The sequence below is a fragment of the Procambarus clarkii genome, chromosome 56 (assembly GCF_040958095.1).
Source record: "Procambarus clarkii isolate CNS0578487 chromosome 56, FALCON_Pclarkii_2.0, whole genome shotgun sequence".
NCBI lineage: Eukaryota > Metazoa > Arthropoda > Malacostraca > Decapoda > Cambaridae > Procambarus > Procambarus clarkii.
In genome coordinates, this window is record NC_091205.1 from 11374479 (window position 1) to 11398526 (window position 24048).

Genomic DNA, 24048 nt, shown 5'->3' on the forward strand with positions numbered 1-24048 from the left:
GTCTGCCCCACCATAGTGAGGTCCAGTCTTCTCATGTCTGCCCCCCACCAAAGTGAGGCCCAGTCTTCTCATGTCTGCCACCCACCATAGTGAGGCCCAGTCTTCTCATGTCTGCCTCCCACCATAGTGAGGTCCAGTCTTCTCATGTCTGCCCCCCACCATAGTGAGGCCCAGTCTTCTCAAGTCTGTCCCACCACAGTGAGGCCCAGTCTTCTCATGTCTGCCTCCCACCATAGTGAGGCCCAGTCTTCTCATGTCTGTCCCACCACAGTGAGGCCCAGTCTTCTCATGTCTGCCCCCCACCACAGTGAGGCCCAGTCTTCTCATGTCTGTCCCACCACAGTGAGGCCCAGTCTTCTCATGTCTGTCCCACCGCCATGAGGCCCAGTCTTCTCATGTCTGTCCCACCACAGTGAGGCCAGTCTTCTCAGGTCTGCCTCCCACCACAGTGAGGCCCAGTCTTCTCATGTCTGCCTCCCACCACAGTGAGGCCCAGTCTTCTCTTGTCTGTCCCGCCACAGTGAGGCCCAGTCTTCTCATGTCTGCCCCCCACCACAGTGAGGCCCAGTCTTCTCATGTCTGTCCCACCACAGTGAGGCCCAGTCTTCTCATGTCTGTCCCACAATAGTGAGGCCCAGTCTTCTCATGTCTGCCCCACCATAGTGAGGTCCAGTCTTCTCATGTCTGCCCCACCATAGTGAGGCCCAATCTTCTCATGTCTGCCCCACCATAGTGAGGCCCAGTCGTCTCATGTCTGCCCCCCACCATAGTGAGGCCCAGTCTTCTCATGTCTGCCCCACCATAGTGAGGTCCAGTCTTCTCATGTCTGCCCCACCATAGTGAGGCCCAGTCTTCTCATGTCTGCCCCACCATAGTGAGGCCCAGTCGTCTCATGTCTGCCCCACCATAGTGAGGCCCAGTCTTCTCATGTCTGCCTACCACCATAGTGAGGCCCAGTCTTCTCATGTCTGCCCCACCTTAGTGAGGTCCAGTCTTCTCATGTCTGCCTCCCACCATAGTGAGGCCCAGTCTTCTCATGTCTGCCCATCACCATAGTGAGGCCCAGTCTTCTCATTTCTGCCCCACCATAGTGAGGCCCAGTCTTCTCATGTCTGCCCCCCACCATAGTGAGGCCCAGTCTTCTCATGTCTGCCTCCCACCATAGTGAGGCCCAGTCTTCTCATGTCTGCCCCCCACCATAGTGAGGCCCAGTCTTCTCATGTCTGCCCCCCACCATAGTGAGGTCCAGTCTTCTCATGTCTGCCCCCCACCATAGTGAGGTCCAGTCTTCTCATGTCTGCCCCACCGTAGTGAGGTCCAGTCTTCTCATGTCTGCCCCCCACCAAAGTGAGGCCCAGTCTTCTCATGTCTGCCCCCCACCATAGTGAGGCCCAGTCTTCTCATGTCTGCCTCCCACCATAGTGAGGTCCAGTCTTCTCATGTCTGCCCCCCACCATAGTGAGGCCCAGTCTTCTCAAGTCTGTCCCACCACAGTGAGGCCCAGTCTTCTCATGTCTGCCTCCCACCATAGTGAGGCCCAGTCTTCTCATGTCTGTCCCGCCACAGTGAGGCCCAGTCTTCTCATGTCTGCCCCCCACCACAGTGAGGCCCAGTCTTCTCATGTCTGTCCCACCACAGTGAGGCCCAGTCTTCTCATGTCTGTCCCACCGCCATGAGGCCCAGTCTTCTCATGTCTGCCCCCCACCATAGTGAGGCCCAGTCTTCTCATGTCTGCCCCCCACCATAGTGAGGCCCAGTCTTCTCATGTCTGTCCCACCACAGTGAGGCCCAGTCTTCTCATGTCTGCCTCCCACCACAGTGAGGCCCAGTCTTCTCATGTCTGCCTCCCACCACAGTGAGGCCCAGTCTTCTCTTGTCTGTCCCGCCACAGTGAGGCCCAGTCTTCTCATGTCTGCCCCCAACCACAGTGAGGCCCAGTCTTCTCATGTCTGTCCCACCACAGTGAGGCCCAGTCTTCTCATGTCTGTCCCACCATAGTGAAGCCCAGTCTTTTCATGTCTGCCCCACCATAGTGAGGTCCAGTCTTCTCATGTCTGCCCCACCATAGTGAGGCCCAATCTTCTCATGTCTGCCCCACCATAGTGAGGCCCAGTCGTCTCATGTCTGCCCCCCACCATAGTGAGGCCCAGTCATCTCATGTCTGCCCCACCATAGTGAGGTCCAGTCTTCTCATGTCTGCCCCACCATAGTGAGGCCCAGTCTTCTCATGTCTGCCCCACCATAGTGAGGCCCAGTCGCCTCATGTCTGCCCCACCATAGTGAGGCCCAGTCTTCTCATGTCTGCCCCACCATAGTGAGGCCCAGTCTTCTCATGTCTGCCCCCCCCCCATAGTGAGGACCAGTCTTCTCATGTCTGCCCCACCATAGTGAGGTCCAGTCTTCTCATGTCTGCCTCCCACCATAGTGAGGCCCAGTCTTCTCATGTCTGCCCCCCCCCCCATAGTGAGGCCCAGTCTTCTCATTTCTGCCCCACCATAGTGAGGCCCAGTCTTCTCATGTCTGCCCCCCACCATAGTGAGGCCCAGTCTTCTCATGTCTGCCTCCCACCATAGTGAGGCCCAGTCTTCTCATGTCTGCCCCCCACCATAGTGAGGCCCAGTCTTCTCATGTCTGCCCCCCACACCATAGTGAGGTCCAGTCTTCTCATGTCTGCCCCACCATAGTGAGGTCCAGTCTTCTCATGTCTGCCCCCCACCAAAGTGAGGCCCAGTCTTCTCATGTCTGCCCCCCACCATAGTGAGGCCCAGTCTTCTCATGTCTGCCTCCCACCATAGTGAGGTCCAGTCTTCTCATGTCTGCCCCCCACCATAGTGAGGCCCAGTCTTCTCATGTCTGCCCCCCACACCATAGTGAGGTCCAGTCTTCTCATGTCTGCCCCACCATAGTGAGGTCCAGTCTTCTCATGTCTGCCCCCCACCAAAGTGAGGCCCAGTCTTCTCATGTCTGCCCCCCACCATAGTGAGGCCCAGTCTTCTCATGTCTGCCTCCCACCATAGTGAGGTCCAGTCTTCTCATGTCTGCCTCCCACCATAGTGAGGCCCAGTCTTCTCATGTCTGCCCCCCCCATAGTGAGGCCCAGTCTTCTCATTTCTGCCCCACCATAGTGAGGCCCAGTCTTCTCATGTCTGCCCCCCACCAAAGTGAGGCCCAGTCTTCTCATGTCTGCCCCCCACCATAGTGAGGCCCAGTCTTCTCATGTCTGCCTCCCACCATAGTGAGGTCCAGTCTTCTCATGTCTGCCCCCCACCACAGTGAGGCCCAGTCTTCTCATGTCTGCCTCCCACCACAGTGAGGCCCAGTCTTCTCTTGTCTGTCCCGCCACAGTGAGGCCCAGTCTTCTCATGTCTGCCCCCCACCACAGTGAGGCCCAGTCTTCTCATGTCTGTCCCACCACAGTGAGGCCCAGTCTTCTCATGTCTGTCCCACCATAGTGAGGCCCAGTCTTCTCATGTCTGCCCCACCATAGTGAGGTCCAGTCTTCTCATGTCTGCCCCACCATAGTGAGGCCCAATCTTCTCATGTCTGCCCCACCATAGTGAGGCCCAGTCGTCTCATGTCTGCCCCCCACCATAGTGAGGCCCAGTCTTCTCATGTCTGCCCCACCATAGTGAGGTCCAGTCTTCTCATGTCTGCCCCACCATAGTGAGGCCCAGTCTTCTCATGTCTGCCCCACCATAGTGAGGCCCAGTCGTCTCATGTCTGCCCCACCATAGTGAGGCCCAGTCTTCTCATGTCTGCCCCACCATAGTGAGGCCCAGTCTTCTCATGTCTGCCTACCACCATAGTGAGGCCCAGTCTTCTCATGTCTGCCCCACCTTAGTGAGGTCCAGTCTTCTCATGTCTGCCTCCCACCATAGTGAGGCCCAGTCTTCTCATGTCTGCCCCCCACCATAGTGAGGCCCAGTCTTCTCATTTCTGCCCCACCATAGTGAGGCCCAGTCTTCTCATGTCTGCCCCCCACCATAGTGAGGCCCAGTCTTCTCATGTCTGCCTCCCACCATAGTGAGGCCCAGTCTTCTCATGTCTGCCCCCCACCATAGTGAGGCCCAGTCTTCTCATGTCTGACCCCCACCATAGTGAGGTCCAGTCTTCTCATGTCTGCCCCCCACCATAGTGAGGTCCAGTCTTCTCATGTCTGCCCCACCATAGTGAGGTCCAGTCTTCTCATGTCTGCCCCCCACCAAAGTGAGGCCCAGTCTTCTCATGTCTGCCCCCCACCATAGTGAGGCCCAGTCTTCTCATGTCTGCCTCCCACCATAGTGAGGTCCAGTCTTCTCATGTCTGCCCCCCACCATAGTGAGGCCCAGTCTTCTCAAGTCTGTCCCACCACAGTGAGGCCCAGTCTTCTCATGTCTGCCTCCCACCATAGTGAGGCCCAGTCTTCTCATGTCTGTCCCACCACAGTGAGGCCCAGTCTTCTCATGTCTGCCCCCCACCACAGTGAGGCCCAGTCTTCTCATGTCTGCCCCACCACAGTGAGGCCCAGTCTTCTCATGTCTGTCCCACCGCCATGAGGCCCAGTCTTCTCATGTCTGTCCCACCACAGTGAGGCCAGTCTTCTCATGTCTGTCCCACCACAGTGAGGCCAGTCTTCTCATGTCTGCCTCCCACCACAGTGAGGCCCAGTATTCTCATGTCTGCCTCCCACCACAGTGAGGCCCAGTCTTCTCTTGTCTGTCCCGCCACAGTGAGGCCCAGTCTTCTCATGTCTGTCCCACCACAGTGAGGCCCAGTCTTCTCATGTCTGTCCCACAATAGTGAGGCCCAGTCTTCTCATGTCTGTCCCACAATAGTGAGGCCCAGTCTTCTCATGTCTGCCCCACCATAGTGAGGTCCAGTCTTCTCATGTCTGCCCCACCATAGTGAGGTCCAGTCTTCTCATGTCTGCCCCACCATAGTGAGGCCCAGTCTTCTCATGTCTGCCCCACCATAGTGAGGCCCAGTCGTCTCATGTCTGCCCCACCATAGTGAGGCCCAGTCTTCTCATGTCTGCCTACCACCATAGTGAGGCCCAGTCTTCTCATGTCTGCCCCACCTTAGTGAGGTCCAGTCTTCTCATGTCTGCCTCCCACCATAGTGAGGCCCAGTCTTCTCATGTCTGCCCCCCACCATAGTGAGGCCCAGTCTTCTCATTTCTGCCCCACCATAGTGAGGCCCAGTCTTCTCATGTCTGCCCCCCACCATAGTGAGGCCCAGTCTTCTCATGTCTGCCTCCCACCATAGTGAGGCCCAGTCTTCTCATGTCTGCCCCCCACCATAGTGAGGCCCAGTCTTCTCATGTCTGCCCCCCACCATAGTGAGGTCCAGTCTTCTCATGTCTGCCCCCCACCATAGTGAGGTCCAGTCTTCTCATGTCTGCCCCACCGTAGTGAGGTCCAGTCTTCTCATGTCTGCCCCCCACCAAAGTGAGGCCCAGTCTTCTCATGTCTGCCCCCCACCATAGTGAGGCCCAGTCTTCTCATGTCTGCCTCCCACCATAGTGAGGTCCAGTCTTCTCATGTCTGCCCCCCACCATAGTGAGGCCCAGTCTTCTCAAGTCTGTCCCACCACAGTGAGGCCCAGTCTTCTCATGTCTGCCTCCCACCATAGTGAGGCCCAGTCTTCTCATGTCTGTCCCGCCACAGTGAGGCCCAGTCTTCTCATGTCTGCCCCCCACCACAGTGAGGCCCAGTCTTCTCATGTCTGTCCCACCACAGTGAGGCCCAGTCTTCTCATGTCTGTCCCACCGCCATGAGGCCCAGTCTTCTCATGTCTGCCCCCCACCATAGTGAGGCCCAGTCTTCTCATGTCTGCCCCCCACCATAGTGAGGCCCAGTCTTCTCATGTCTGTCCCACCACAGTGAGGCCCAGTCTTCTCATGTCTGCCTCCCACCACAGTGAGGCCCAGTCTTCTCATGTCTGCCTCCCACCACAGTGAGGCCCAGTCTTCTCTTGTCTGTCCCGCCACAGTGAGGCCCAGTCTTCTCATGTCTGCCCCCAACCACAGTGAGGCCCAGTCTTCTCATGTCTGTCCCACCACAGTGAGGCCCAGTCTTCTCATGTCTGTCCCACCATAGTGAAGCCCAGTCTTTTCATGTCTGCCCCACCATAGTGAGGTCCAGTCTTCTCATGTCTGCCCCACCATAGTGAGGCCCAATCTTCTCATGTCTGCCCCACCATAGTGAGGCCCAGTCGTCTCATGTCTGCCCCCCACCATAGTGAGGCCCAGTCATCTCATGTCTGCCCCACCATAGTGAGGTCCAGTCTTCTCATGTCTGCCCCACCATAGTGAGGCCCAGTCTTCTCATGTCTGTCCCACCATAGTGAGGCCCAGTCGCCTCATGTCTGCCCCACCATAGTGAGGCCCAGTCTTCTCATGTCTGCCCCACCATAGGGAGGCCCAGTCTTCTCATGTCTGCCCCCCCCCCAACATAGTGAGGACCAGTCTTCTCATGTCTGCCCCACCATAGTGAGGTCCAGTCTTCTCATGTCTGCCTCCCACCATAGTGAGGCCCAGTCTTCTCATGTCTGCCCCCCCCCCCCCATAGTGAGGCCCAGTCTTCTCATTTCTGCCCCACCATAGTGAGGCCCAGTCTTCTCATGTCTGCCCCCCACCATAGTGAGGCCCAGTCTTCTCATGTCTGCCTCCCACCATAGTGAGGCCCAGTCTTCTCATGTCTGCCCCCCACCATAGTGAGGCCCAGTCTTCTCATGTCTGCCCCCCACACCATAGTGAGGTCCAGTCTTCTCATGTCTGCCCCCCACCATAGTGAGGTCCAGTCTTCTCATGTCTGCCCCACCATAGTGAGGTCCAGTCTTCTCATGTCTGCCCCCCACCAAAGTGAGGCCCAGTCTTCTCATGTCTGCCCCCCACCATAGTGAGGCCCAGTCTTCTCATGTCTGCCTCCCACCATAGTGAGGTCCAGTCTTCTCATGTCTGCCCCCCACCATAGTGAGGCCCAGTCTTCTCATGTCTGCCCCCCACCATAGTGAGGCCCAGTCTTCTCATGTCTGCCCCCCACCATAGTGAGGCCCAGTCTTCTCATGTCTGCCTCCCACCATAGTGAGGCCCAGTCTTCTCATGTCTGCCTCCCACCATAGTGAGGTCCAGTCTTCTCATGTCTGCCCCACCATAGTGAGGTCCAGTCTTCTCATGTCTGCCCCCCACCATAGTGAGGCCCAGTCTTCTCATGTCTGCCCCCTACCATAGTGAGGTCCAGTCTTCTCATGTCTGCCCCCCACCATAGTGAGGCCCAGTCTTCTCATGTCTGCCCCCCACCATAGTGAGGTTCAGTCTTCTCATGTCTGCCCCACCATAGTGAGGTCCAGTCTTCTCATGTCTGCCCCCCACTATAGTGAGGCCCAGTCTTCTCATGTCTGCCCCCCACCATAGTGAGGCCCAGTCTTCTCATGTCTGCCTCCCATTATAGTGAGGTCCAGTCTTCTCATGTCTGCCCCCCACCATAGTGAGGCCCAGTCTTCTCATGTCTGTCCCACCATAGTGAGGCCCAGTCTTCTCATGTCTGCCCCCCACCATAGTGAGGCCCAGTCTTCTCATGTCTGCCTCCCACCATAGTGAGGCCCAGTCTTCTCATGTCTGTCCCACCATAGTGAGGCCCAGTCTTCTCATGTCTGTCCCACCATAGTGAGGTCCAGTCTTCTCATGTCTGCCCCCCACCATAGTGAGGCCCAGTCTTCTCATGTCTGCCTCCCACCATAGTGAGGCCCAGTCTTCTCATGTCTGTCCCACCATAGTGAGGTCCGGTCTTCTCATGTCTGCCCCCCACCATAGTGAGGCCCAGTCTTCTCATGTCTGCCTCCCACCATAGTGAGGCCCAGTCTTCTCATGTCTGTCCCACCATAGTGAGGTCCAGTCTTCTCATGTCTGCCCCCCACCATAGTGAGGTCCAGTCTTCTCATGTCTGCCCCACCATAGTGAGGCCCAGTCTTCTCATGTCTGCCCCACCATAGTGAGGCCCAGTCCTCTCATGTCTGCACCACCATAGTGAGGTCCAGTCTTCTCATGTCTGCCCCCCACCATAGTGAGGCCCAGTCATCTCATGTCTGTCCCACCATAGTGAGGCCCAGTCTTCTCATGTCTGTCCCACCATAGTGAGGCCCAGTCTTCTCATGTCTGCCCACACTATAGTGAGGCCTAGTCTTCTCATGTCTGTCCCCCACCATAGTGAGGCCCAGTCTTCTCATGTCTGCCCCCCCCACCATAGTGAGGCCCAGTCTTCTCATGTCTGTCCCACCACAGTGAGGCTCAGTCTTCTCATGTCTGCCTCCCACCACAGTGAGGCCCAGTCTTCTCATGTCTGCCCACACCATAGTGAGGCCCAATCTTCTCATGTCTGCCCCCCACCATAGTGAGGCCCAGTCTTCTCATGTCTGCCCCCCACCATAGTGAGGCCCAGTCTTCTCATGTCTGTCCCACCATAGTGAGGCCCAGTCTTCTCATGTCTGCCCACACTATAGTGAGGCCTAGTCTTCTCATGTCTGTCCCCCACCATAGTGAGGCCCAGTCTTCTCATGTCTGCCCCCCCACCATAGTGAGGCCCAGTCTTCTCATGTCTGTCCCACCACAGTGAGGCTCAGTCTTCTCATGTCTGCCTCCCACCACAGTGAGGCCCAGTCTTCTCATGTCTGCCCACACCATAGTGAGGCCCAATCTTCTCATGTCTGCCCCCCACCATAGTGAGGCCCAGTCTTCTCATGTCTGCCCCCCACCATAGTGAGGCCCAGTCTTCTCATGTCTGTCCCACCATAGTGAGGCCCAGTCTTCTCATGTCTGCCTCCCACCATAGTGAGGCCCAGTCTTCTCATATCTGTCCCGCCACAGTGAGGCCCAGTCTTCTCATGTCTGCCCCCCACCACAGTGAGGCCCAGTCTTCTCATGTCTGTCCCACCACAGTGAAGCCCAGTCTTCTCATGTCTGCCCCCCACCATAGTGAGGCCCAGTCTTCTCATGTCTGTCCCACCACAGTGAGGCCCAGTCTTCTCATGTCTGCCTCCCACCATAGTGAGGCCCAGTCTTCTCATGTCTGTCCCGCCACAGTGAGGCCCAGTCTTCTCATGTCTGCCCCCCACCACAGTGAGGCCCATTCTTCTCATGTCTGTCCCACCACAGTGAGGCCCAGTCTTCTCATGTCTGTCCCACCGCCATGAGGCCCAGTCTTCTCATGTCTGCCCCCCACCATAGTGAGGCCCAGTCTTCTCATGTCTGCCCCCCACCATAGTGAGGCCCAGTCTTCTCATGTCTGCCCCCCACCACAGTGAGGCCCAGTCTTCTCATGTCTGCCTCCCACCACAGTGAGGCCCAGTCTTCTCTTGTCTGTCCCGCCACAGTGAGGCCCAGTCTTCTCATGTCTGTCCCACCATAGTGAGGCCCAGTCTTCTCATGTCTGCCCCCCACCACAGTGAGGCCCAGTCTTCTCATGTCTGTCCCACCACAGTGAGGCCCAGTCTTCTCTTGTCTGTCCCACCATAGTGAGGCCCAGTCTTCTCATGTCTGTCCCACCATATTGAGGCCCAGTCTTCTCATGTCTGTCCCACCACAGTGAGGCCCAGTCTTCTCTTGTCTGTCCCACCACAGTGAGGCCCAGTCTTCTCATGTCTGTCCCACCACCACAGTGAGGCCCAGTCTTCTCATGTCTGTCCCACCACCACAGTGAGGCCCAGTCTTCTCATGTCTGCCCCCCACCACAGTGAGGCCCAGTCTTCTCATGTCTGCCCCCCACCACAGTGAGGCCCAGTCTTCTCATGTCTGTCCCACCACCACAGTGATGCCCAGTCTTCTCATGTCTGCCCCCCACCACAGTGAGGCCCAGTCTTCTCATGTCTGCCTCCCACCATAGTGAGGATAAATACCTTGGGTGTTAATACCTATGATAAGTGTATCATCATAAGTATTATTATTGGGGAGCCGGTCAACCGAGCGGACAGCACGCTGGACTTGTGATCCTGTGGTCCTGGGTTCGATCCCAGGCGCCGGCGAGAAACACTGGGTAGAGTTTCTTTCACCCTATGCCCCTGTTACCTAGCAGTAAAATAGGTACCTGGGTGTTAGTCAGCTGTCACGGGCTGCTTCCTGGGGGTGCAGGCCTGGTCGAGGACCGGACCGCGGGGACACTAAAAAGCCCCGAAATCATCTCAAGATAACCTAAAGATAAGAATCATAGTGATTGATCTCGGTGGATTAGTAAGATTATGAAGACAGTTAACCCCATTGCGTATTATAAAGGTAGTGGAAGCCATAGTGGATTTGTGAGCTGCTGAAGGCCACGGTGGATTAGTAAGCCGGTGAAGGCCACAGTGGATTAGTAAGCCGGTGAAGGCCACGGTGGATTAGTAAGCCGGTGAAGGCCACGGTGGATTAGTAAGCAGGTGAAGGCCACAGTGGATTAGTAAGCCGGTGAAGGCCACAGTGGATTAGTAAGCCGGTGAAGGCCACGGTGGATTAGTAAGCCGGTGAAGGCCACGGTGGATTAGTAAGCCGGTGAAGGCCACAGTGGATTAGTAAGCCGGTGAAGGCCACAGTGGATTAGTAAGCCGGTGAAGGCCACGGTGGATTAGTAAGCCGGTGAAGGCCACAGTGGATTAGTAAGCCGGTGAAGGCCACGGTGGATTAGTAAGCCGGTGAAGGCCACAGTGGATTAGTAAGCTGGTGAAGGCCATGGTGGATTAGTAAGCCGGTGAAGGCCACAGTGGATTAGTAAGCCGGTGAAGGCCACAGTGGATTAGTAAGCCGGTGAAGGGCACGGTGGATTAGTAAGCCGGTGAAGGCCACAGTGGATTAGTAAGCTGGTGAAGGCCATGGTGGATTAGTAAGCCGGTGAAGGCCACAGTGGATTAGTAAGCTGGTGAAGGCCATGGTGGATTAGTAAGCTGGTGAAGGCCACAGTGGATTAGTAAGCTGGTGAAGGCCATGGTGGATTAGTAAGCCGGTGAAGGCCACAGTGGATTAGTAAGCTGGTGAAGGCCATGGTGGATTAGTAAGCCGGTGAAGGCCACAGTGGATTAGTAAGCTGGTGAAGGCCACAGTGGATTAGTAAGCTGGTGAAGGCCATGGTGGATTAGTAAGCCGGTGAAGGCCACTGTGGATTAGTAAGCTGGTGAAGGCCATGGTGGATTAGTAAGCTGGTGAAGGCCACAGTGGATTAGTAAGCCGGTGAAGGCCACAGTGGATTAGTAAGCTGATGAAGGCCACAGTGGATTAGTAAGCCGGTGAAGGCCACGGTGGATTAGTAAGCCGGTGAAGGCCACGGTGGATTAGTAAGCCGGTGAAGGCCACAGTGGATTAGTAAGCCGGTGAAGGCCACGGTGGATTAGTAAACCGGTGAAGGCCACAGTGGATTAGTAAGCCGGTGAAGGCCACGGTGGATTAGTAAGCCGGTGAAGGCCACAGTGGATTAGTAAGCCGGTGAAGGCCACAGTGGATTAGTAAGCCGGTGAAGGCCACAGTGGATTAGTAAGCCGGTGAAGGCCACAGTGGATTAGTAAGCTGATGAAGGCCATGGTGGATTAGTAAGCTGGTGAAGGCCACAGTGGATTAGTAAGCTGATGAAGGCCATGGTGGATTAGTAAGCTGGTGAAGGCCATGGTGGATTAGTAAGCCGGTGAAGGCCACGGTGGATTAGTAAGCTGGTGAAGGCCACAGTGGATTAGTAAGCTGATGAAGGCCATGGTGGATTAGTAAGCTGGTGAAGGCCATGGTGGATTAGTAAGCCGGTGAAGGCCACGGTGGATTAGTAAGCTGGTGAAGGCCATGGTGGAATATAAGATCGTGAAAGACATTGTGGGTTAGGTTTGCTGGTGAAGAGTGTGGTAAGACGGCCAGAATATGGCAGAATCATTTTGAGAAACTTGAGAATTATCTGAGAATCGTCAGACTCACCTGGGAGAAATAAGAATCACTTGGGAGGAATAAAAGTCGCCTTGAAGGATAAAGACTCATCTTGAAAGCTTATACTTACTAGGGTGAACTGGCTCATCGTAAATGCATGAAACTCTTGGAAGTCTTAAGACTTACCTGACAGGTTTAAAATTCAAGTGGAAGGCTTGGACCTCAGCTGAGAGGCTTGAGACTCACCTAGTAGTCTTGAGACTTACGAGGATACTCAAGACTCACCTGGGATGCTTGAAACACACCTGAGATGCTTCAGACTCACCAGAGATGCACAAGAATCATTTGGGAATTTTGAGAATAACACAGAACATTTGAGACTAAGCTGCCAGGTTAGACTCAAGTTTACACTTGAGTCACACATGAGACTCAAGGCTTACCTGAGGTGCTTAAGTCTCAAATAACATGCTTAAGACTCATCAAGGATTATGACTCGTCTAAGATGTTCCTGACTAATCAAGGATGATTAAGACTCATCTGGGAGGCCTGACACTCATCCGAGACACTTGAGACACCTGGGATAATTAAGACTCATCTGAGACATTTGAGACTCACCTGAGACACTTGAGAGACACCTGGGATAAGTATGACTCACCTGGAATACTTGAGAGACACCTGGGATAAGTAAGACACACCTGGGACACTTGAGATTCACCTAGAACACTTGAGTCACCTGGGACACTTGAGATACACCTGGGATAAGTAAGACCCACTTGGGACACTTGAAAGACACCTGGGATAAGTAAGACTCACCTGGGACACTTGAGAGACACCTGTGGTAAGTAAGACTCACCTGGGACACTTGAGATACACCTGGGATAAGTAAGACTCACCTGGGACACTTGAGATACACCTGGGATAAGTAAGACTCACCTGGGACACTTAAGACTTACCTGGGACACTTGAGACTCACCTGGGACACTTGAGAGACACCTGGGATAAGTAAGACTCACCTGGGACACTTGAGACACCTGGGATAAGTAAGACTCACCTGGGACACTTGAGAGACACCTGTGGTAAGTAAGACTCACCTGGGACACTTGAGACACCTGGGATAAGTAAGACTCACCTGGGACACTTGACAGACACCTGGGATAAGTAAGACTCACCTGGGACACTTAAGACTCACCTGGGACACTTGAGACTCACCTGGGACACTTAAGACTCACCTGGGACACTTGAGACTCACCTGGGACACTTAAGACTCACCTGGGACACTTGAGACTCACCTGGGACACTTGAGAGACACCTGGGATAATTAAGACTCACCTAATACACTCCTTGCGGCAGAAATGCTTCAGGACGAAGGCGGGATAGTCATCAGTTTGTTCGTCTTTGGAGGGTCGTTCCTGCTCCGGGCTAATCTTCCTGTCCAGGGGGAGTATGGTAGGTCTTATCATCACCTCTTAAGGAGAGCTCTTAAGATGAGATCGTAAGATATAACATGATCTTTTAAGATCATCTTTTAACATCAGATATTAAGATATATTCTTAATATAGCACTTAAGATGAATTACTAAAATTAACTCCTAAGATGACCAATTAAGGCATATGTTAAGAGCACTTATGATGAGTTCTTAAGATAAACTCTTATGGTGAGCTCTTGAGATTAGCTCTTAAGAAGGGATCTGAAGATAGGATCTTAAGATTAGCGTTTAAGATTTTTATATTTTTATCTATTTATATATATACAAGAGTTGTTACATACTTGTACAGCCACTAATACGCGTAGCGTTACTTAATCCTATGTTCCCTGGAATACGACCCCCACGAAGAATAGTTTAACAACCATGTACCCATTTTACTGTTGGGTTAAATAGAGGTTACAGTTAAGGATTTGCACCCAGTAAATCCTCCCCGACCAGGATACGAACCCTGGACGAAGAACTCACGGCACGCCAGGCGAGCGTCTTACCACTACGCCACGGAGACTGTTAAAGGCACTTAACAGGCACTTAAGATGAACTATTAAGTTGAACACTTAAGACCAACTCTTAAGATCAGCTCTTAATTTCAGCTTTTAAAGTATGCTCTTAAGATCAGCTTTTAATATGAGCTCTCAAGATCAGCGCTTAAAATGAGATATTAGGAGCTGCAGAAAAATAGAGCTCTTACCCTGCTAAGATAAGATAGGTGTTCTGTTAACAGAAGGCTGGTGTCGTTTTAACAGGAGTCAAGTGTCCCGTTAACAGGAGTCAGGTGTCCTGTAAACAGGAGCCAGGTGTCCATTTAACAGGACAGGTGTCCTGTTACAGGAGTCAGGTGTCCTTTTGACAGGACAGGTGACCTGTTACTAGGAGTCAGGTGTACTTTTTAACATCCCAGGAATAACAGCGGAGTTGCAACAACGTCCTAACAGACGTTTGAGGCGACTGACGGAGCATGGGGGATCACGAGCCATCAGGTACAAGACAGATAACCTTAATTTTTTTTAAAATATATGGTTAATAGGCAAGATCTCTAGCTCTTAACATGACTAAGTTGTGATTCAAACCGATCAAGAGTACGTTTAAGTTTATATTTTATTGATTGTTAGAAATGACATAATCGCAAATATGTGCTTCTAAGAACCTAGATACATGTGTTTGTTTCCAGGTGGGTGCGGCTACGTCATGGAGCCTGTGGTAACCTCAGCCACTCTTGATAACTAAACGCTGAGTTTCCTGAGTCAGGACAAACAAATGCAAGATGATAAGAAGTGAAGTGGTATAAGCAGATTTCATATACATAGTTTTATGTAGATATGATAGTACAATATTTTTACTTATTTATATATGCAAGAGTTCTTACGTTCTTGTGAAGCCGCTTGCACGCGTAGCGTTTCGGGTAGATCCTTAATACTAATTTTTCCTGGAATACGACCCGCCAAATCGTTTAACAACCAGTTACCTATTCACTTCTGGGTGAACCAAGGCTACAATTAAGGACTTCCAGTCAATCCTCCTCGGCCAGGATACGAATCCAGGAAAAAGCGCCAGACGAGTGCTTTACCACTGCGCCATGGGGACTGCCGTTCCTGGAACCTATATCCTAGTCGATTAAGAGTTGAGAGGCGGGACCCAACACCTAGGTCATTCTCTGCAAAAACAGCTTGCTAGACGGTTACAATAAGATGAGTACACAACACTACATAGAGATCACACAGTCATTATCACTGTTGTGTTTAATAACTGCACTGATTAATCTCAGTGGAAATCTTATTTGGTTTTTAGCTCTTTGCTGTGTTAGATAATGTTCCAGCGGTGTCTGGCAGTTCTTCATAATGCTGACTTTTCTCTTTTTCTGGAACATTTAAGTCCATTTCCCTTGCACATGGGTATTTAAGTTTGATGCAATGTAGGTGCAATTCTGTTCTTTAGTTCATTTCCAGCAAAATAAGTTGTTCGTATTTGGTTGAATACTTCAACTGCTGTGTTGAGGACACTGTACATCTGCATTGCTTTGTGTCTTATTTTTTCTTAATCTATGCGAGACTGTGTGGTACGTAAATGTCTACATACCTCTTCTTGGTTGCAGGTATTGCAGCTTTGCAAATTGGTATTGCAGCAGGTATAGGAATGATATCTGAGATATCATTCCTATTATTCCTACACGACTTTACACCCAGCTGGTATGTATTTGGCGACTTTGACGTTTGAGTGTCTACATTATTGCTATAACATTTAAGGTCAGATGGATGTAGCCACGTAACTGTTCTTGTTGCAATTTTACAATGGCAATTCTAGAAATGGTTGTCTTTGCTGGTTTTGTAATCACCAGTAAAGCATTTGAAGCTGTCAGATGCCAAGTTTGCTACTGTGCAATGTTACATATCAGATAAGGATTAGTCTGATACTTTTTTCCCTCGAGATCACAATCATAAATTCTGCTGACAGGGATTCCCAAGGGGCTTGCATAACAAAGTCTGCAGGAATATCATTAACACCCCCTCTCAGTGACTGTATTTGTGATCTCGATTGTATTGACAGTGATTATTACACAATGGGTCCACTTGTTGCTATTAAAAGCTCTTCTGTCGTTAGTGTTCCATTGATTTTATCTTTAAGTGAACTTATTCTTGATATATTCAATATCTTGGTCGGCATGCAGGAAGCAATCCCTTTTACCCTTATTTAAACCGATGTTAGTTTCATCTCAAGTCTCCGTTTAGTATTTTAGTCCATTTTGGAGTCCCGTCATAAATCGCACTGCATCGTTCTGAATAACCTCAACCTTTGCCCACTGACCAGGAAAAAGAGTGGGTAAGGCAAGCGCTGCATAATCAACCAAGCAATGAACGGCGTGTAAGTGAATCATTCTTAACTATCTGTGTTTACAGAAAGTTAAGAATGAGTTTACAGAATCTGTGTTTACAAATTCTTATCAGGGGGTCCTAGATGGGGCAATGTGATTGCTCTCATTATATTCAGTCGTGATTTTGGTTTCTCTTTCAAATATTAAATTTGTTTATTGTATGTCATTTTAGAATCTATCCACACTCCAAGGTATTGATTTTGTGTACGTGCTTGCCAGGAGTGTTGTGTACGTGCTTGCCCGGAGTGTTGTGTACGTGCTTGCCCGGAGTGTTGTGTACGTGCTTGCCCGGAGTGTTGTGTACGTGCTTGCCCGGAGTGTTGTGTACGTGCTTGTCCGGAGTGTTGTGTACGTGCTTGCCCGGAGTGTTGTGTACGTGCTTGCCCGGAGTGTTGTGTACGTGCTTGCCCGGAGTGTTGTGTACGTGCTTGCCCGGAGTGTTGTGTACGTGCTTGCCCGGAGTGTTGTGTACGTGCTTGCCCGGAGTGTTGTGTACGTGCTTGCCCGGAGTGTTGTGTACGTGCTTGCCCGGAGTGTTGTGTACGTGCTTGCCCGGAGTGTTGTGTACGTGCTTGCCCGGAGTGTTGTGTACGTGCTTGCCCGGAGTGTTGTGTACGTGCTTGCCAGGAGTGTTGCTGTGGGAAATTTACCAGTGAGATTTTATTTTAATTGTTTATTGATTTATTGGTTAAGTTAATTATGATGGATTTTACTATTAATTTATTTAATTAGTAAGGGAACTATAAAAGATAATTTTCTCCAACTAATAAACTTATCACAAGCTTGAGGGGTTATATGTTTAAATTTAACTAGTCAAGAATTAACTTGTTAGTTGATACGATATTTTTTAACGGTTAACTAAAATTAAATGTATATTCCGTGGAGTAAATAAATAAATTGAAAATTTATAACAAGAGGAATGTCAGCTTAGCTGAACATGAAGCGTAGATAATCCGGGACGCGTATCATTCACGTGAGCCAAACACAGAGGGCGACATATTGCATCTCACCAGTGGTGAACTACTTGTTGTATATTGTTACATCGAGACTTTTCTACCTATCAATACACAACATTGTGTAAATTCAGCTGCAATTCAGTAAATCCCTTGCTCAATTCAGCCATCTTGATGGTCTTCTTCGGGCAGGAAAATTGTCCCCAAATTCGTTTTTACTGATTCCCGGAAGGAGAGTTTTTATTTAGTTTATTTATATACTCATAATTTTATTTTATTTAGAGAATCATTTTCTAATATACTTACTCTTGAGACTGATGTTGTTACAGTTATCTTCTTCATAGGATATCTTCATGGCCTTCCAGTTAACCATCCCACATCTATATCGCCTGCCAAAGATACACAGAGCCAAAAAACAAATCCACAAGGGCCGTGACGAGGATTCGAACCTACGTCCGAGATGATTCCAGACGCTGCCTTAATGCCCCTGTGGATTTGTACATTGATGCATCACGCTATTGTGATTTGTGTGTAATACACAGAGCCATTAACACGGAGACACTAACATGGCAATGGAGACCGCTTCTCAGTGGATGCAAGGCACCGACGGCACCAGTAGACTGGATCTGCACGGCCCTTCTCAGTCCCCTTCTACAGTTGCTACCAGAAACACTTAAGATACAACGGATTTCGTAAATAAAATAGCAACCATAAGATGACCAGCACCAAGAGGATCCATTCTCTTCTCAATGAATGTAGTCTCTCTTTATCCGAGCATACCCCAGAGGGGAAGCAGCCACACAAGTCGCGAAATGTTTCGACACAAACAAGCACAGAGTGAGGACGGAACTGTAGGAAGCAGGAGTATGGAGGATGCCTCTGAGACACCTGCTCGAGGAAGCAATCCTGCACGTAATGAGGGATACTATTCTAGAGTTTAACGGCGAAACACACAGACGTAAGGAACATCAATTGGGGCATCGAGTAGCATAGCGATAGCCGAGATCTTTGTACACGTAGCCTTCGAACGGAGAAGGATCTACAGGGAAGACACACCGACGATTTACTTTAAATATATTGATGATATCTTCGGTATTATTGCGGAGGACGAAGGTCTTCGAGTCTTCGTCCCAGGCTTGGCATGGGGGGGGGGGGGCCACCCATGATAGCCTGGAAGAAGGGGAAAAATCTCAAGGGCCACCTCGTGAGATATGGTTTAAGAAAAGAAAATGACTAGAACTGAAAACTTATCCAAACCTAACTTAATGATATCGGACATATCTCATCCTAAAGTTTTAGATATAGCTAACCTTACCTAAAATTGTACGTTCAGCGGTTAAGGTCCCACATTCAAAAAAATTCCCTCTGTACTCTTGTGTCTTCCAGAATGTGGCTATAATGCCTCCCTGAATCAATGTGTGCCTATAATATCTCTGCACATTGTGTGCAGAGAAGGCACACAATGTGTGCCTTCTCTGTTTCTTGTGTCTTGAAGAGTGCGAGTATAATGTCTCCCATGACTCTTGAGTCAAAAAGAGTGTGGCAATAATGCCTTCCCAGACTTTTGAGTCTTCCAGAGTTTGGCTATAATGTCTACCCTGACCCATTTATCTTCCAGTGTGTGGCTCTAATATCTGCCCTAAATCTTGTATCTTCAATGTGTGATTATCATGTGTCCTCTGACTCTTTTGTCTTTAAGAGTGCTGCAATAATGTCTCCTGTGACTCGTGTGTTTTCCAGTGTGTGGTTATATAATGTATCCCCCTGATTCTTGTGTTCTCCATAGAGTGCTTATAATGTCTTCCTGACTCTTGTGTCTTTCAAAGTGTGCCATATCTCATCCCTTGCTTTAGTTTCTTCCTCAGTGTGTCTATAACAGTGTGTGCTTATAATGTCTTCCTTGACTCTTGTGTTTTCCATAGTGTGGTTATATTGTTTCTTAGGACTCTTGAGTCTTCCATAGAGTGGCTATAATGTCTCCTCTAACTCTCGTGTGTTACGCAGTACGCCTGTTATGTTTCATCTAACTCTCGTGTGTTACAGAGTGCGGCTGGGATTGTTTCATCTAACTCTCGAGTGTTACAAAGTGCGGCTATAATGTCTCCTCTAACTCGTGTGTGTTACAGAGTGAGGCTCTAATGTCTCCTCTAACTCTTGTGTGTTACAGAATGCGGCTATAATGTCTCCTCTAACTCTTCTGTCATCCTGTGACGTGACGTTTCATTCTTAACATTTTTATTACAATTCATCATGACAGTAATATTGGATAAACTTACAACCCTCATTTGCTTCCTTAGCCTGCTCCTTTAGGTCATTTCATTTTCCCACTTCTTCTGAGCTAAAGGAAAACTTTCAAACGTGTCAATGACTCATCTGATTCTGAAGGTTATTTTCGTGGCCATTTGTTCTACTTGCTTTCATTGTGAACATTTTCTCTTTATCCACTCTGTCAATTCCTCTATATTATACACAGAGAAATCACATTATCGTGATATATCACTAAACAAATCCACAGGAGCCGTGATGAGCGTTGGAAATTTGTGAAACCCTCACATTTCAAACCTAAAAGTTCGAAAGCTCGTGGGTTCCCGAGGCTTCCACTGAAGCCTCGGCATCCCTCGAACTTACGAACTTTGTGGGTGCAGTTGTACCCCAGGTTGCATTTTTTTTACCCTGTCACGAGTAAGTAAGTAATTATCAAAAGAAGGCACCAAACCGGGAAGGCTATGTAGCACCATCAAATGTGCTGAATAATCAGAGGGCGCTAAATATCACCAAGGATGCCAGTACGAGAACAGAAACGCATAAGGCGAACGATATCAAAAGTATCCGATTCCTCAAGAATTTTATCGAGGGACAAGTGACCGCGAGGGACGGTCGGAAAGCAAGACACACGCTCGTTCTGGAAGTCAGGAAATTCAACAAGGATATGCACGACTGTAAGAGGGACAGCACAATTTGGACAATATGAAGCAGCGCGGTGCTCCATTAAGTGACCGTGAGTTAAGTAACTATGGCCAATACACAACCTTGCCAGAGTCGTTTCCCACCGCCGGTTACAGTGGCAGGAGGAAGACCACGGGGACATACTATGCTTAAGAGTAGGCAGTTTGTTACCCACAACAGAAGACCAACAACCCTGCCAATGGGCAAGGATGGAGGAATGAATAACCCAGTAAAAGTCGGAATATGGAATACCTTTACAGGAAACTGGACAAGAGCAAATAGCCTCTCTAGCGGCAGCATCCGCATGCTCATTTAAAGAAACACCAATATGGCTGGGAACCCAGCAAAACTCTACGGATTTAAATTTACTAGAGATAAGAAACAGCCAAAGTTGAATCTCAACGACTATCGGATGGATATGATTAAAAGACCCGAGAGCCATGAAGGCACTACGAGAGTCAACGACAACCACAAAGGAGGATTGACAACGAGAAAGCAGGAGATTGAGAACATAGAGAATAGCATAAAGTTCCGCAGTGAAGATGCTAGTCTCTGAAGGGAGGTAACACATATAATTGCGGTCAGGATAAACAACAGAGTAGCCCACACCGTCCGCAAATTAAGACCCATCTGTGAAGATGGAAACGGAGAGGGAGTGTGAAGAAATGTGTTCCAGGAAAAGGCGTTTCAAAACCGTAGGAGGGGTAAAAGCTTTAGTAATGCGGGTCAAGAATGTACAAAACTTTGGAAGGGGGGACCCTCCACAGGGACAAGGAAGGAACAATACGAGGAGAAATGTGAGAAAGACGATCTGAAAGAGAGTCCTGTAAGCGAGACAGCCAGACAGAAAGAGGGAGGTGGTGAAGAGGAACAGGAACAACAGGAGGGGTAAAAGTCACAGCACAACTGAGGCGAGAGGACCGCGCAAGATAGCAAAGACAGGTGCGATCACGGCAGTCCTGGAGAGATAGGAAGCCAGTGTTAACATAGAAGCTAAGGGCGGGAGTCGAACGAAAGGCACCAGAGCTGAGGTGCAACCCAGCATGGTGCAAAGCATCAAGACAGCAAAGAGTAGAAGGAGAAGCAGACGAGTTAGCAGGGCAACCATAATCGAGTTTAGACAGGGCGGGAGAGAAATGTAAAGAGAGAAGCGTGCGCCTATCCGCCCCCCAAGAAGTATGGGACAAAACCCTAAGGAGGGAAAGGGCCTTAGAATATTCAGAGTGGAGGTAAGAGATATGGACCGATCGAGACAAATGAGTGTTAAAGATTAACCCCAAAAGCTTAGCAGAATCCTTATACACAAGGAGATGACCATAAAGCGACAAAGAGGGACGAAGAATGACATGCTTCCGAGTAAAAGTCATTGCACAAGTCTTAGATGTAGATAATTTGAAGCCATGATCGGTGGCCCAAGACGACACGGCATCAATTGCAAGCTGAAGCCATCGTTGAAGGGGAGGCGAGTCATCACCCCGACAGCACAGGGTAAGATCGTCGACATAGAGAGTGGAGAAAACGCCAGAAGGAGAAGAGGAAAGAAGACCATTGAGGGCATCTAGAAAAAGAGTAGTGATCAGAACACTACCTTGGGGTACACCCTCATATTGCCGAAAAGGGGCAGAGAGTGTTGAACCAAGCCTCGCTCGAAAGGAACGACGAGAGAAGAAACTTTGAAGGAAGAGAGGGAGATTCCCATGAAGGCCAAAAGAACGAAGTAGGGACAGAATATGATACCGCCAGGTAGTGTGGTAAGCCTTTTCCAAGTAAAAAAGGACGGCAGCAACGGAGGTCTTCGCAGTAAAAGCAGTACGAATATAGACCTCCAAGTTCTCCAAGACATCATTTGTGCTGCAACACTTGCGAAAACCAAATTGAGAAGGGGAGAGGTGGTGATAGTGTTCTAAAAACCACATCAAAGGAACGTTAACCATACGGTCAAAGAGCTTGCAGACACAACTTGTGAGGGCAATAGGGCAGAAGTCCTTAGGGGATGTCCCGAGAGACCCTGGTTTTCGAACAGAGAGGACAACGGCATCGAACCAGTCCTCAGGGACTGACGACGACTCCCAGACCCGATTATACAGACTCAGTAAATACTGAGACGAGCACGGAGGGAGATGGCGAAGCATCTCATAATGAATGCCATCAGAGCCTGCTACCATAGAACCGTAGAGGGCCAGGGCAGACTGAAGCTCAGAGAGAGAGAGAAGGGATCGTTATAGGGAAGGCTGAGATGGGTACAGAAATCCAAAGGACGAGATTCAAGAAGAGACTTACGAGTAGGAAGGATTGAGGGAGATGAGAACCAGAGCTAACAGACGAAAAGTGGGAACCCAATTCGGTTGCGACCTGCGGAGGAAGAGAGGGGGATTCCCATGAAGGCCAAAAGAATGAAGTAGGGACAGAATATGATACCACCAGGTTGTGTCGTAAGCCTTTTCCAATTACCTGAAAGAACAGGTAATGAAACTTAGAACAGGCGAGGACAGGTACACAGAGAATGACGAAGAGGTGTGTGAAGAACCCAACAGGAGGTTCCAGGAGGTCTTCACAATAGAACAAGGTGAGGTCACTGTGCTAGGAGAAAGGGAAGTAAACCAAGCGGCCTTGGAAGGGTTCGAAATTACGAGTGAGGAGGTCAAGAGACACCTGCTGGATCTGGACATTAGAAAGGCTGTTGGTTCAATACTAGATCTCACCATGGGTACTGAAAGAATGTGCAGAGGCACTTTGCTTGCCACTCTCCATAGTGAATAGTAGGTCACTGGAGACAGAAGACTTATCAGAAATATTGAAGACGGCAAATGTGGTTCCAATATACAAAAAGGGCGACAGGCAAGAGGCACTGAACTACAGGCCAGAGTCCTTAACTTGTATACCATGCAAGGTGATGGAGAAGATTGTGACAAAAATCAAGTAACACATTTGGAGAGAAGAAACTTCGAGACAAATTGCCAACATGGGTTCAGGGAGGGTAAATCTTGCCTTACTGGCCTAATATAATTCTACGACCAGGTTACAAAGATTAAGCAAGAAAGAGAAGGCTGGGCAGACTGCATTTTTTTGGACTGTTGGAAAGCCTTTGACAGTCCCCAATAAGAGGATGGAACATAAGCTGGAGAGACAGGCAGGAGTACCTGGTAAAGTGCTCCAGTGGATAAGCGAATACCTAAGCAATAGGAAGCAGAGAGTTACAGTGAGAGGTGAGACCTCAAATTGGCGTGAAGTCACCAGTGGAGTCCCACAGGGCTCTTTACTCGGTCCTATCCTGTTTCTGATATTACGTAAACGATCTCCCGGAGGGTATAGACTAATTCCTCTCAATGTTTGCTGACGATGCCAAAATTATGAGAAGAATTAAGACAGAGGAGGACTACTTGAGGCTTCAAGAAGACCTAGACAAACTGAAGGAATGGTCGAACCAATGGTTGTTAGAGTTTAACCCAAGCAAATGTAATGTAATGAAGATGGATGTAGAGACCAGTTACTAAGTAACAATTGGGAGATGAAATTTTACAAGCGTCAGAGAGAGAGAAAGACCTGGGGGTTGATATCACGCCACACCTGTACCCTGAAGCCCATATCAAGAAGATAACATCAGCAGCATATGCCAGGTTGGCTAACATAAGAACGGCATTTAGACACTTGTGTAAGGAATCATTCAGAACTTTGTATACCACCTATGCCAGACCAATCCTGGAGTATGCAGCCCCAGTACGGAATTCATATCTGGTCAAGCATAAACCTAAATTAGAAAAGGTTCAAAGGTTTGCCACCAGACTAGTACCCGGGCTGAGGGGTATGAGGTACGAGAAGAGAATACTGGAATTAAACCTCACGTCGCTGGAAGATAGAAGAGTTAGGGGGACATGATCACAACATACAAGTTTCTCAGAGGAATTGACAGGGTAGATAAAGACAGTATATTTAAGACAAGGGGCACAAGCA

General features: G+C 49.8%; 1 protein-coding gene across 1 annotated transcript in view; it reads right to left on the reverse strand.

Annotated features, from left to right (window-relative positions):
• LOC138353166 (transient receptor potential cation channel subfamily M member-like 2) overlaps window positions 1–24048 on the reverse strand; it is a 176785-nt gene that overhangs the window by 88558 nt on the left and 64179 nt on the right. Inside the window, exon 3 of the mRNA XM_069306033.1 lies at window positions 13175–13273. Within this exon, the coding sequence (XP_069162134.1) occupies window positions 13175–13273 (99 nt within the window). The remainder of the gene's footprint in view (window positions 1–13174; window positions 13274–24048) is intronic.